Genomic DNA, 13,900 nt, shown 5'->3' with positions numbered 1-13,900 from the left:
ACCTCCCCGCCCCCGAACCGGGCGCCGAGCCCCCGATCGCTCGCCCGATAGCGCGGCTGCGGGACTTGCCCTGTGCCCCCGGGCCCCGTACGGAGGGCGAGCCGCCTCCGGAGCGGCGCCTGCGGGGACTCGGGGCCGTGTCGGCGCCCACGCGGGCCCGATCCCCGCGGCCCCGAGCCCGTTGCCGGGTGGCGGTGGCGGGCACGGAGCCGAGCCGCGGGGAACGGCCTCGCCCCGCGCACGGCCAGACGCGGCCCGGCCACGGTGCCCCCGCCGCGGTGCTTCCGACCGTGTATGTTCGCCGCCCCGAGCCGGGGAGGAACCGCTCCCGGCACCGGCCTGCGCCGGGGGGAACCTCCCGAGCGGCACCGGACCCTCGGGGCCGGCAGCGAGCGCGCGGAGCCCCCCGGTGCTGAGCCCCCCCCCGGTGCTGAGCCCCCCCCCCCCGGTGCTGAGCCCCCCCCCCCCGGTGCTGAGCCCCCCCCCCCCCCGGTGCTGAGCCCCCCCCCCGGTGCTGAGCCCCCCCCCCCGGTGCTGAGCCCCCCCCCCCCCGGTGCTGCGGCGGGAGCGATCCCCTGGGGGTGCCGGCGGGGCCCCCCCCTGCAGTGCCCCGGGGCGCGGCTCCCTGCTCGGCCTGCGGGGCCGGGCGCCGCCGCAGCTGCACGGACGGGGACGCCGCGGTGCTGCGGGCAGGCCGGCGCCCGCCTGCCTCCGTCCTACCGGCGGCTGCGAGCCGCGACGGGACGCCGCCGGCGCTCCCCGGGCCCGCAGGGCCGCGGGGGCCGTGACGGGCTTCCTCGCTGCCGCCTGGGGCGGGGGGAAGCGAGGGTGCGGCGGGGACAGGCGGCAGCCGCCGGCCGCGCTCCCGGCCGGGCCGAGAGCCGGGGCAGGCTCGGCCCTGAGCGGGGCCAAGCGGGGCCGCCGAGGCGCCGGGGGGGGCTCCCCGGGGCTCCCGGGCACGGCTGCAGGAGCCCGGCGCCGGCGTCCCGCGGGCAGCCCGAGCCGGAACCCGGTAGCGGAGGGCCGGGGCGCGCCTCGGCACCGAGCGGGGCCCGGAGCCGCTTCCCCGGGGCCGGACCCCGAGCACCGGGCGCCGAGCCCCGAGCCCCCTGAGGGCCGCCCGGGGGGGGGGGGGGGTTCCCGTTGCCGCCCCGCGGCCGCGTCCCTCACCTGCGCTGGCCGCCTCCTCCAGGTGCGGCGCCGGGGCCCTGTCGCCGCGGCCGTGCTGCAGCAGGACGCCGCACAGCACCCACACGGCGGCGGCGGCCCGCAGAGCCATGGCCGCGCCGCTCAGCGCCCCCGCCGCATCGCCGTGCCGAGCCGTCCCCGCGCCGCGCCGCGCCGCTGCGCTCCGCCGGGCTCGCTGCGGGGCACAGGCCGCCGGTCACACACCGGGGGCGGCACGGACCGGCCCCCCCCCGCCCCCCCGCCGCGGTCCCTCCCCGCTCCCCCCTCCCCCCGAGGTGGGCTCTCCCGCTCCCCCCCCCTCCCCCCCTCCTCCGTGGTCTCTCCCGGCCTCCCCCCCCCGCCCCGCACCCGGCCGTGCCGCCGCCGCCGCCGCGCGCTCGCTGACAGGGGGCGGAGCCAAGCGCCGGGCACGCCCCCCGGCAGGCCCGGCCAATGGCGGGAGGGCGGGTGGCCACGCCCCTCCGCTCCCGCCTCCGCCGCGGTCCCCGCGCCCGCCGCTGAGCCGCAGCGCCCTCTGGCGGCCGTGCGGGGAGGCGAGCGGCATGGGCGCGGGACGCGGCGCGGAAGCTAAGCAGGAGGGGCTGCGTGCGGCGGTTGGATGGGTGACCAGTGCGGGTAGCGGAGGGGACGGGGACCGCTGCGTCCACCCCTCCCGCTCGCCCCCAGCCCCGGGGCTTCTCGGGGCACGAACGGCCGGGGGGGGCCGCTACAGGTGGGGGGCGGCCCTCCTGCAGTGCCCGCTGCTCTGGGGTACCCGTGTGTCTCCGTACGTGGCACCCCAACAGCAGCACTGCGGCCCCTTCCCGTCCCGAGTGATGTGGGGACATCAGTGCACCAGCACCCCTCTGCTGTGCGGGGCGGCACGGGGCTCGCCGGGTGCTGGGTCCTGCCACAGCAGCGCTGCCTGGGGCCCAGAGGGCACCTCCCGGCCTCCAGGCTGGGCCCGGGGCCTCTGCTCCTGGCCCTGGGCACCCCCGGCGAGAGCCCGGCCCCGGCCTCTGCGCAGCTCCCCGCAGGCCCCGGCAGCCGCGGGGGAGCTCCCCCGGAGCCTCCTCCTCTCCGGGCCGAGCGGCCCCAGCTCTCGCAGCCTCTCCTCACGGCAGAGGTGCTCCAGGCCCTCCCGCACCTCGGGGCCCTGCGCTGGGCTCCTGCCACCAGCTCCAGGCCTCTCTGGCCCCGGGAGCACCCCAGGGGCGGCCTCCCCAGCGCGGAGCAGAGGGGCAGGATCCCCTCCCTGCCCCTGCGGGCGCTGCTTTGCCCCGAGCAGCCCAGGCCCCCCGCAGCCCTCTGTGCCCGAGGGCCCCCGCTGGCTGCCGGCAGCTCGGTGCCCACCAGGCCCCCAGGGCCTTTCCTGCCCGGCTGCGGCCCCGCTGGGTGCCCCCAGCACCACTTGGGCATGGGGATGGGCCCCCCCCGGGGCAGGGCCCCTCACGGCTCCTGCTTGAGCTCCACGACGTGTTTGCCAGCCCTTGACCCCAGCCTGTCCCAGTATGGGTCGGGTTTCCCACATCCTTTTCCCACAGCACAGGGTGGCAGCAAAGCTCCCCTGCAGGGACCGGATCCGTCCCCAGAATCACCCTGAGCCATACCCAGGGCAGTGGGATTGGAAAAGTTGTTTGTGAAGTGAACGCCCCGCCTGTGGTGGGATGGGGATGGGATGGGATGGGGATGGGGATGGGGATGGGATGGGGATGGGGATGGGGATGGGATGGGGATGGGATGGGGATGGGATGGGGATGGGATGGGATGGGGTAGGATGGGATGGGATGGGATGGGGATGGGATGGGATGGGGATGGGATGGGATGGGATGGGATGGGATGGGGATGGGATGGGATGGGATGGGGATGGGATGGGATGGGATGGGATGGGATGGGGATGGGATGGGATGGGGATGGGATGGGATGGGGATGGGATGGGATGGGATGGGATGGGATGGGATGGGATGGGATGGGATGGGATGGGATGGGATGGGATGGGATGGGATGGGGTGGGGTGGGGATGGGGATGGGGATGGGATGGGGATGGGATGGGATGGGATGGGATGGGATGGGATGGGGATGGGGATGGGGATGGGATGGGGATGGGATGGGGATGGGATGGGGTGGGGTGGGGATGGGGATGGGGATGGGATGGGGATGGGGATGGGGATGGGGATGGGATGGGGATGGGATGGGATGGGGATGGGGATGGGGATGGGATGGGGATGGGATGGGATGGGATGGGGATGGGATGGGGATGGGATGGGGATGGGATGGGGTGGGGTGGGGATGGGGATGGGGATGGGATGGGGATGGGGATGGGGATGGGATGGGGATGGGATGGGATGGGGATGGGGATGGGGATGGGATGGGGATGGGGATGGGATGGGGATGGGATGGGATGGGATGGGATGGGATGGGATGGGATGGGGTGGGGATGGGGTGGGGTGGGATGGGGATGGGATTGGGTTGGGTTGGGGATAGGATGGGGATGGGAATGGAGATAGGATGGGGATGAGTATGGAGTGGGATGGGATGGGGATGGGCTGAGGTTGGGGATGGAGATGGGATGGGGATGGGGATGGAGATGGAGATGGAGATAGGGATGAGTTTAGGATAGGATGAGATGGGATGGGATGGGATAGGATAGGATAGGATAGGATAGGATAGGATAGGATAGGATAGGATAGGATAGGATAGGATAGGATAGGATAGGATAGGATAGGATAGGATAGGATAGGATAGGATAGGATAGGATAGGATAGGATAGGATAGGATAGGATAGGATAGAGGTGGGGATGGTTTGGGGATGCGGATGGTGATGAGGATGGAGATGATGTAGGATGGGCTGGGGACGGGGACAGGATGGGGATGAGAGTGGGGATGGAGATGGGGCAGGACGGGATGGGGACAGGACCTGTGTTGGGATCCGAGACGGGGCCGGGGCCGGAGCAGCCCCCAGGCGCTGGGCCCCCGCACCCACCGTGCTCGGGGACACCCAGCGGGGCCCCCCCTGCCCCATCCCTCCTCTGGGTGGCAGCAGGGCCCCGCGGCGCCGTGCACCGATACGGGGGGGGGGTCAGGACGGGGGGGGGGGGCTCAGCTGCGTGGAGCCGGGGGGGTGGGGGGGGGAGGAAAAGGGGCGTTCAACATCCCCGGGGGAACCCCCTGCCCACCGCCGTTCCCACGCTCACATCCCGCCGTGCCCACGGCTCCCCACGCCCCCCCCCCCCCCCCCGCCCCGATCTCCTTCCCCCCCACCCCCCCCCCCCGCTTTTCCCCCACCCCCCCAAAGCAGGAAGGAAGCGGCGGGGGCGGGCCGGGGCTCGGCGGCGGGAGGCAAAGTTTTGTGCCGGGAGCGCTCAGCAGCCCGGCTGCCGGGGGGAGCGCAGCGCAGCCCCCTGCCCTCGCCCCCTCCCCACGAAGCCAGCGCCATGCCCCGGGGTGAGTGCTGGGGAAGGGGGGGAGGTTGGGGGGCTGCTGGGGGGGGGAGCTGGGGGCGGCACCCCCCCGGTCCCCCGGCATCCAGGACCCCCCCGGCGCCCCCCTTCGGGGGCGCCGGGGGGGTCCTGGATGCCGGGGGGGACCGGGGGGGTGCCGCCGGTTTGTGCTCGCCGCTTTCACCGCACCCATTGAGCACCCCAGCCTGGCTGATGCTGGGGGCACCCCTGGGTGCCGCCGCTCGCCCCCTGCCCCAGCAGGGCCCCGCGGAGCTGCTCGCCCAGCCCCACGTCCCGGCGGCTGCCGGAGACCCCGCGGAGGAGCCCCCAGCCCCAGCGCGGTGCCCGCTGGGGACGCCGTGGCACAAGGGGACGTGCGGTGCTGGGTGGACGGTGACAGCGCGGGGCCACCTCTGGGGCGGCTTCGCGGGGTCCTCCCACGAAGGGTCCCCTTCGTGGGGTCCTCTTCCTCGCGGCACCTCGAAAGCGGCGGGGCTGATGTGCCACAAGCCGAGCACGAGGTCACGCCGCCTCCCGGCGACGTCCCGCTGCTGGCCTGCAGCACGGCGGGGCCCCCGCGTATCCCAAAAGGGACAGGGAGGCGTCCTTGCCATCTCCGTCCCCGCCACCTCCATCCCCGCCATCTCCATCCCCGCCACTTCCACCGCTCCACTTCCATCCCTCCACCTCCACCTCCATCCCTCCACCTCCATCCCTCCATCCCCATCCCCATCCCCTCGGTCCACCCCACGAGGAGCAGAGCAGGGCGATGATGTCCCCGCCGCTGCCCCCTGCCCCGTGTCTCCAAAGTGCCCCCCCAGGTGCGTGCGTGAGCTTTGCTGTGCAAACGGCCCAAACGCACGGGGGGGAGCAGGGCCCGGCCCCCCCCCAGCCGCGCTCGGAGCCGTGCGGAGCCGCGGCAGCGCCCGCGGGCAGCACAGCCCCAGCAGCGCCCGTGCGGGAAGCGATGGGAGCAGAATGAGGAAATCGGTCACGCAGGGCCTGCAGCCCGAGGGCGAGGGAAACCGAAATCCTTCGACTCAGCACAGACGTTTTAGAGGTTGGACTAGATGATCTTGGAGGTCTCTTCCAACCTAGACGATTCTGTGATCCTGTTATTATCGCCACGACGGCCGGGCCCCCCGGTCCGCGGGGGAGCTGCGGGGAGGTTCCCACGGAGCGGGGCCCTGGCAGCCATCGCCCCGCTCCCCGCGGCTCGGCCCCTGCAGGGCTCCCTGCTCTGTATTTTTAGATTTTATGAGTTTCCTCTTTCTCGTAGCTGGGGTGGGGGCCGTGCCGCGCTGCTCTCACGGGGCTGGCAGAGGAGCAGCCCCGCGGGACGCCGCGCATGGGGACAATGGGGACAGCGCCCCGCAGACCCAGAATGGGGACGGACGGCTCCGTGCTCGGTGCGTGGCCCCGTGCCGCCGTGCTGCTCTGAGGAGCCCGGGGTGCTGCAGCTCGGCGCTCCCGGCGGTGGGGAAGGGGCTGCTGGGGGAAGCGGGGCGCTCTGCCCGTCCCCTGAAGGCGCGTGTTGGTGCTGCGGGGTCAGGGAGCCCCGTCCAGGAGCCCCCTCCTCACAGACCCGCTGTTCAGAGGTGGGCCCCCTTGGCACAGCAGCTGGGGCAGGGGGAACCCCCGGTGTGGCGTCCGGTTGTCTGGGCCCGTCCGTCTGTCCAGGACCTCGTGGGGGGGACCTCGGGCAGAGGTGCGCTGGGTGCGGGCAGGGTCGTGCCCTGGGCTGGGTGCACGGCGTGGGGTGCACGGAGCACGGTGCGGGGTAAGGCAGGGGCTGTGCAGTGCGGGGTGCGGGGCGCAGGGCGTGCGCTGTGCGGTGCATGCTTTGGGGTGCAGCCCGGGGTGCGCGGTGCGGGGTGCGCGGTGCAGGGCACGGTGGGGTCGTGCAGGTGGCAGCGCGGCCGCGGGGCGCGGGGTGTGGGGCGCGGGGCGCGGGGCGCGGGGAGCAGCGCCTGCAGCACGCGGGGTTCGGTGGGGGTGAGCCGGGTGCCGCCGTGGCAGGGGAGCTGCAGCCCCACGGTCGCGCCGGGTGCCCGCTCCGCTCCCCCAGCGGAAAAAGCCGGCGGGGGGGTGGGGGTGGGGTGGGGGTGCCCCGGGTGCGAGGGATGGAGGGAAGGTTTTGCTTCCCTTTTCTGCTGAAGCAGAGATGAGTCGTTTTTCCCGTCCCGGCGGGCGGCGAGGCGAGGCGGGGGATGAATCACCCCGAGACCCCGCTCGGCCGCCGCACCCCCTCCCTGGCACCCCCGCAGCCCGGCCGCGGTGGCGTGGCGGGGCTGGCGGTGCCGAACCCCTCCGTGCCCCGACTCTTCCTCTTCCTCTTCCTCCTCCGGTTTCCCCTCCTCCTGCGGGGCCGGGGCTGTGCGGCCCCACGGGGCAGGGGCGGGGGCGTGGGGCCGGGCTGCGGGGCAGGGAAGGGGCCCCTCCTGCCACCCCGTGCAGGCCGTGCCCCTCGTCCCCAGGTCACACACGAAGGCTCTTCCCCAAGCCCGCTGCACCCTCGTCTCCCCCGTCCCGTTGCCCGGCAGGCTCTGGGAGGCTCCAGCAGCCCCCAGCAGGGTCTGTGCCCCCTGTGGCCGAGCAGGATTTGGGGCGGCCCTGGACCCGAATGGGGTGGTCCTGCACCCGCGGGGCAGAGCGTGGCCAGCCCCGTCCCCTAACGGCGACCGTGCCCTGATGGGGACGGCTGAGGCCAGAGTGGGGCCAGATTCACGGGGTGCAGGGGTGTGTGCCGTGGGGGCAGTGGGGAGGCCCCCCAAACCTTCCTGGCCTCAGGAGTGGGTGTCCTGGGGCCGGGGCACGCGCGCTGCTGTCCCCTGCCCCTGTGGCACCCGGGGAAGCGCCGGGGGGACCGCGCCGTGACCGAGGCTCCCCGCACCCCCGTGGCCCGTGGGGTGAGAAGGGGTTAAGGAGCTGCCGGAGAGGCAGCGGGGTTTGCCAGAGCCTTCCCGGGAGAACAGAGCGGCCTTGTGCAGGCGGCGGGGCCGGGGCTGGGGACACGGCTGGGGCCGGGTGTCCCCGGGCACCGCAGGGCAGGGGCCGTGGGCTGCCGGAGCCTCGGGAGCCCCGGTGCGGGATGCTCGGGGACCGTGGCACAGGGGGGAGCCGACGGGCAGACCCCGGCCCTGTTTGGTGTGGGGTTTCGGGGTGGCTCCATCCCTCCGAGGATGAGCTGGGGTTTCGGCAGGTGCTGCGATGCCCGGCTCTGTCTGCTCTCCATCAGTGCCAAGCCCCCACTCGGTGAGCCCCGTGCCTGGTGCCACCGTGCCTGCAGGTGCCCTCACCATGTCCATGGCCCTGTCCCTGTCCCTGTCCCCATCCCCGCACCCGGAGCCAGCTGTGCCTGTGGTGCCTGGGCTGTGCGGGGCCTTCCCAGCCCCCGGGGGGCTGCGGGGACCCTTCCCACAGGGGCTGCCCCGCGGCTTGGCCACGTTCCCTGCGGCAGTGATGGTCTCACGGGCAGTGTTTCCACTCGGGCACTGCCCCTGCGGCCTCGCTGACTTGGGCAGTGCCTTTCCCAGGACGGGGATGGGGACAGGGGCAGGGGCAGGGGCAGGGGCAGGGGCAGGGGCAGGCACACGGGTGGTTTCCACGATTGCCACCAGGCCGGGATGTGTCGGGGAGCAGCACGGCAGTCACAGCGCCGGGAGCTGGCAGCGCGTGGGCCCGGCCCCGCTTGCCGCAGCGCTGCCCGTGGGGCCGAGGCGCTGCGTGGAGGAGCAGGAGCCCGGTGCCGGCGCTGCGGCCTCCTCCCGCGCCCCCGCCGCGCGCCGGGTCCGGCTCCTGCCCATTTGTTCTTCTGCCAGCATTGTCCTCCGGCTCCGGCTGCTCTTCCCGCCCGCGTCCTTCTCCAGGGTATTTATAGACCGCGAGCAGCTTCCCTGCACCTCCCCGGCCGCTCGCCGGATGGGTGTCCCCGGCCCGGGGCTGGGCAGAGCCCCCCGGCCCCCCCGGCCCCCCCGGCCCCTGGTGCAGCCAGCGGCCACCCGGCCCGGCTGAGCCCGGTGCCGTGGGGTCCCGTGGGGTCCCCGCAGCACGGCCGCCCCCCATGGCCCCCACAGCAGGGGTGGGTTTTGCAGAGGGGTTCGGGAGGAAGCTGTGCCCGGGGCGCAGCCCTGCATGGGGTCAGCCAGCCCCGTCCCCGCAGCTGCGCCGGGAGCGGGCTGGGCTTGGTCGTCCAGGGGCAGAAAATGGGAAACATGAAGGGAGGCGGGTATCTGCAGGGCCGTACTTGTGCCGTCTCTTCTTTAATTAAAAGAGATTAAAAAAACCCAAGCCAAGCCAGGCTGCAGCTTTGTCAGCTGCCTGGGAAGGCAGCGGGGCAGGGGGCACCCCCTGGGATCTCCCCCCAGTGCCGCCCCCCCCGTGTCCCTGCGGCCCCCATCCTGGGAAGTGACAACGGGGGCAGCCTGGGGCCGGCACCTGAGGGGGGGGGCAGCCTCCCACCACCCTGAGCCTGCTCCTGCTCCCACGGCCCCCATCCCGATCCTTCTGCTGCCCCCCAGACCTACTCACGGTCCCGTTCCCCTCGCCCTGCTCCCAGCGCCCCAGTCCCGCTCCCATCTCTGCCCCATCCCACCGCCCAGCCCCGTGCTGCTGCTCCAGCCCCTGCCCAGGCCCCACCGCGGCGCTGCCCCCCCAGAACCCCCCCGGGGCCCCCCGGTGCCGCTGTGCAGCTCGGCGAGAGGAAGCCGCCCGCAGCCATCTGCCTGCAGCCGGGGCGGGGAGGAAGACGAGGCCGGAGCTCGCTCGCGGGGGATCCCACGCAGCCGCGTCCCGAGCGGTTCCTGCTGTGCCGTGCGTGGGGTGGGGGACGTGGTGGCAGCCCCCCCCGCCCCCCCCCTGCAGCACCCACACCCCAGGGAGCTGCACACGGCGGGGTGGGGGCGCGGGGCCGGGCCGGGAGCCAGGCAGGGCGGGGGGCACAGCGCAGCCGCCCCCGCAGGCAGGAAGCCGGTGTCAGCGCGGGAAGAGGAAGAGCGACTTCCCCATGGGGGGGGGGCGGGGGGCACGGCCCCTCTGCCTTTGCCCCAGCCGTGCTCACCCCCCCTGAGACCCCCCCACCCAGCCACCAGGCACCGGCACAGCGTCCCCGTCCCCCAGGGGACACAGCCCCTCTTTCCTCGTGGCCGTGCCAGTGGTGGGTCCCCTCGGCCCCGCTCCCTCCCCATGGTGCCGGCACCGCACATGAGCCCCGCGTGAGCCTCCGTCCCCGGCCGAGATAAGTCCCCCCCCCACCCCGGCAGCCCTTGGGGTCCTCGCCCCGGCTGTTAGCGGGACCCTGCCCGGGAAGGGGGCTGCCGGCCCCCGGCTCCACCGCTCCCGCAGGAAGGGCAGCAGGATGCGGCCCTTAATGGGAATCGCAGAGGGAGCCTGAGGAAGGCAAACAGGGAAACGTGCGCCGGGGCTGGGGATAAACACAGCTGCTGGGGCCGGCGGTGGCCTTGCAGCGGGGCTGGCGGCACGGCACAGCATGGCACAGCACGGCACGGCACGGCACGGCACGGGGCCCTGCAGCACCCTGTGGAAGACGCGCTCCCCAGTGGCACGTGTGTGTCCCATGCCGGTGGGACGCAGTTCCCCGTCGGGGCCGCTGAGCATCCCAGGGGCTGCTGGCTGCAAACAGCGGTGCTGTGTCCCGCGGCCCCGTTCCCTGACCCCTTTCCCCCCCCGCAGGTTGCTGAAGGCAGACACGGGGGACGCTGAGGCCACCGGGATGCAGAGCATCAAGTGCGTGGTGGTGGGCGACGGGGCGGTGGGGAAGACCTGCCTCCTCATCTGCTACACCACCAACGCCTTCCCCAAGGAGTACATCCCCACCGTCTTCGACAACTACAGCGCCCAGAACACGGTCGATGGCAGGACTATTAACTTAAACCTCTGGGACACGGCCGGCCAGGAGGAGTACGACCGCCTCCGGACGCTTTCCTACCCCCAGACCAACGTCTTCATCATCTGCTTCTCCATCGCCAGCCCGCCCTCCTACGAGAATGTCAAGCACAAGTGGTACCCCGAGGTGTGCCACCACTGCCCCAGCGTGCCCATCCTCCTCGTCGGCACCAAGAAGGATCTGAGGAACAACCCCGAGACCATGAAGAAGCTCAAGGAGCAGAACCAGGCGCCCATCACCACCCAGCAGGGAATCAGCCTCTCCAAGCAGATCCACGCCGTCAAGTACCTGGAGTGCTCCGCGCTCAACCAGGAGGGCATCAAGGATGTCTTCACGGAGGCGGTGCGAGCCGTGCTCAACCCCACCCCAGCCAAGCCCAAGAAGCCCTGCGTCCTCTTGTGAGGGGCAGCCCGGGCGCAGCGCCAGCCCAGCCAGAGACGCTCCTGCCCCGGCCCCGCCGCTCCCCGGGCACTGCCCAGCGCTGCAGGACCCTGCCAGCATCTCCCCGCTGCCCCGGCTCCGAGCACCCCTGGCTCCGAGCACCCCTGGCTCCGAGCACCTCGGATCTGAACACCTCCAGCTCCGAGCACCTCCAGCTCTGAGTACCCCAATTCTGAGCACCCCCAGCTCCCTCCAAACACCTCCAGCTCCGAGCACCCCAGCTCTGAGCACCCCAGCTCCAAGCACCCCCAGATCCGAGCACCCTGGCTCTGAGCATTCCCAGTTCCGAGCATACCCGTCTCCAAGCATCCCCAGCTCCCTCCAAACACCTCCAGCTCTGAGCACCCCCAGCTCTGAGCACCCCAGCTCCAAGCACCCCCAGCTCCGAGCACCCCAGCTCAGAGCACCCCCAGCTCCAAACACCCCGGCTCCGAGCACCCCCAGCTCCAGGCTCGCTGCCTCCCCTGGTGCTCAGCAGGGCCGAGGGCTGCCAGCCCCGAGCTGCCACAGCCCGAGCGGCACCGAGCACTCTGCACTACCTGCCCGTTTGCCCCGGGGCCGGCCGGGCTCCCTGCTGCCCCCACGGGTCCTGCACCCCCTCCGGCCCCGTCCTCATCCCTGGCTGTCAGCGTTCGCTTTCGGGTGACGCCTCTGCAGTGCCGGCACAGAGCAACGCTTCCTGAGAAGGGGATGCCCGGGGGAGCTGCACCCCCCCGGCTCCTGCCTGGGCACCCAGCCCCACAGGGACCCCGCGGGTGCCCGGGGTCCGTCCCGCGTGGGGGCTCCCGGGGTGGGCACGGCACCGCCGCTCCCCGCGCCCAGCACCGGCATCACGCCGCCACGGGAGCCCGGCCCCGGCGGGAGCGGAGCTGGCACAGGCCCTGGGGAGGGTTTTGTCCCCCAGGACCCTGGTGACGAAGAACTGCAAATGGCAATGGGACCTGCCTGCGACGAGCTCCTCGCCGAGTTGCTTTTCCGTGAATAAAACCAGCCCTGCCCAGGCCCCCGCGCCTCCTGTGCTCTCCCGCGCGCTCCCAGCACCCCTGGAGCCACCTGCCGGGGGGGACGCGGGCGCTGGCCCCAAAACCTGGGGCATCCTGGGCTGGGGGGAGCCCGGGGTACCCCACCATGGCCGGGCCTGCACCCCAGGGCCCACACAGGGCAGCGCTGAGCTCCTCTGCGGGGACATGGGGATGTGGCGGGGCACGGGGACACTGCAGGAATGGGGACGCTGCAGGGCATGGGGGCACGGCAGGGATGGGCACAGGGACACTGTAGAGACGGGGACGTTGCAGGGCATGGGGACGGGCACTGCAGGTGATGGGTGTGGGGACGCTGCATAGAACCACAGACTGGTCTGGCTTGGAAGGGACCTTAAAGCCCCCCCAGTCCCACCCCCCCTGCCCTGGTCAGGGCCCCCTGCCTCCACCCCCGGCTGCCCCCAGCCCCCCCAGCCTGGCCTTGGGCACTGCTGGGGATGGGAAGAGCCACGGGGCCGTGCCCAGGGACACGGCAGGCTGTGGGGACGCCGTGGGGATGGCCCCAGGTCCCCGGGACAGGCTCTCCTCCCTGCGAGCCCCCCGCCACCCCAGCTCGGGCCCTGCCCCGTCCGGCCCCCTCCAAGCTCAGCACCGGAGCCCCCCATGCCCGGAGCCATCCCTGGCCTGGCCTGCCCGGGGCCGGGGGTGCCGGGGGGGCTCTGGGCGCTGCAGCCCCTCGGGGGCAGGAGCTGCCGGTGGCCGGATCCGGCCCTGGCAGGGCCCCGGCACACACGGGCCCCTTGTCTCGCCCCGGGGCCGCAGCCAGGCCCCGCTGCAGGAAGGGCAGAGACCCGGCGGCCCCGCACAAGCGGCCTTTGTTCCCCGCCGGCCGCTTCCTGAGCAGATCTGGGGGGGGCCCCGGGGGCTGGCGTGGGCGACGATGCCCGCGAGGCGGGGTGGCTCTGTCCCCATCCTGTCCCGTCCCGTGCCGAGGGCGCACGTCGGCCGCCAGCCTGGCCGCAGCCCCTTGGGGACGGTGCAAAGCCTCCCCCCACTTCCTAGGCCCCAGGAGCCTGTAGGCAGCAGGATCCGGCCCCACGGCGACCCCCGGCCACTGCGCGGGTGCCCCACGCACCCCGCTGGCACCCGCCGGTCCCCGTGCCCCCAGGGTGCTGTCCCCACGGGGACCCCAGTGCCGCAGCGGGACGCTCCCTGTGCCTGGAGCTGCTGGGGCAGGGTCTGGCCACGGGGACCCCCTCGCAGGGCCGAGCTGCCCCCCCGGTGGGGACAGGGGGAGCAGGGCTGGGACGAGGCGGGGACCCGGGGCAGGACGCGGAGCTGCAGCGGGACGCGGCCCTGCCCCGGCCCTGGGGCGCAGCGTGGGGATGAGCTCACGGGTTTTCCCCTCCGCGTCCCCGGCCCCGCTGCATGAGGTCAGGGCCCGTGCCGAGGCGTGGGCAGCCCTGGGGGAGCCCCAGGGCGGTGCAGAGGGAAGCCGAGGGCCCCGGCCCCGCTGCTTGCACCCTGCCCTGAGCTGGCTCAGCCCAGCGTGGCTGCCCCACGTCCCGTGCCCCATATCCCACGTCCCCTGCCCCATATCCCACGTCCCGTGCCCCATATCCCACATCCCCTGCCCCATATCCCACGTCCCGTGCCCCATATCCCACGTCCCCTGCCCCATATCCCACATCCCGTGCCCCATATCCCACGTCCCCTGCCCCATATCCCACGTCCCGTGCCCCATATCCCACGTCCCCTGCCCCGTGACCACCCAGCCCAGCCCTGCAGCATCTGCAGCCGCGTCAGGCCCCTGGGGCCGGGCGGGGAGCGGAGCCTCCAGCTGCGGGGAGGACTCGGCCAACAGCTCCCACCCGCCCCGCGCCCCGCCAGGGCTGCCCAGCGCACGCATCCTGCAGCCAGCCCCAGCGCCTGGATCCGCATCCTGCACCCAGCCCGGCCCCGCATCG

General features: G+C 73.4%; 2 protein-coding genes across 5 annotated transcripts in view; one reads left to right on the top strand and one right to left on the bottom strand.

Annotated features, from left to right (window-relative positions):
* The window catches only part of STIM1 (stromal interaction molecule 1), a 94,658-nt gene extending 93,105 nt beyond the window's left edge, over nt 1-1,553 (bottom strand). The window contains exons 1-2 of one of the 4 annotated variants that reach the window (XM_080564626.1): nt 1,537-1,553; nt 1,171-1,363 (exon numbers count right to left, since the gene is read on the bottom strand). In XM_080564626.1, the coding sequence (XP_080420752.1) occupies nt 1,171-1,279 (109 nt within the window). In that variant the 5' untranslated portion in view covers nt 1,280-1,363; nt 1,537-1,553. Of the gene's footprint in view, nt 1-1,170; nt 1,421-1,536 lie in introns of those variants that run through there. The other 3 variants (XM_080564627.1, XM_080564628.1, XM_080564629.1) reach the window with 3 other exon arrangements.
* Nucleotides 1,554-4,453: 2,900 nt separating this feature from the next.
* On the top strand, nt 4,454-11,956 carry RHOG (ras homolog family member G). The gene is made up of 2 exons (XM_080563343.1): nt 4,454-4,611; nt 10,299-11,956. Exon 2 carries the CDS (start codon nt 10,339-10,341, stop codon nt 10,912-10,914), a length of 576 nt encoding a protein of 191 aa, XP_080419469.1. The 5' UTR covers nt 4,454-4,611; nt 10,299-10,338; the 3' UTR covers nt 10,915-11,956.
* The last annotated feature ends 1,944 nt before the right edge of the window (nt 11,957-13,900 follow it).

This window comes from Anser brachyrhynchus (genome assembly GCF_964034855.1).
Source record: "Anser brachyrhynchus genome assembly, chromosome: 1".
NCBI lineage: Eukaryota > Metazoa > Chordata > Aves > Anseriformes > Anatidae > Anser > Anser brachyrhynchus.
This window is presented reverse-complemented; position numbering and strand designations above follow the sequence as displayed.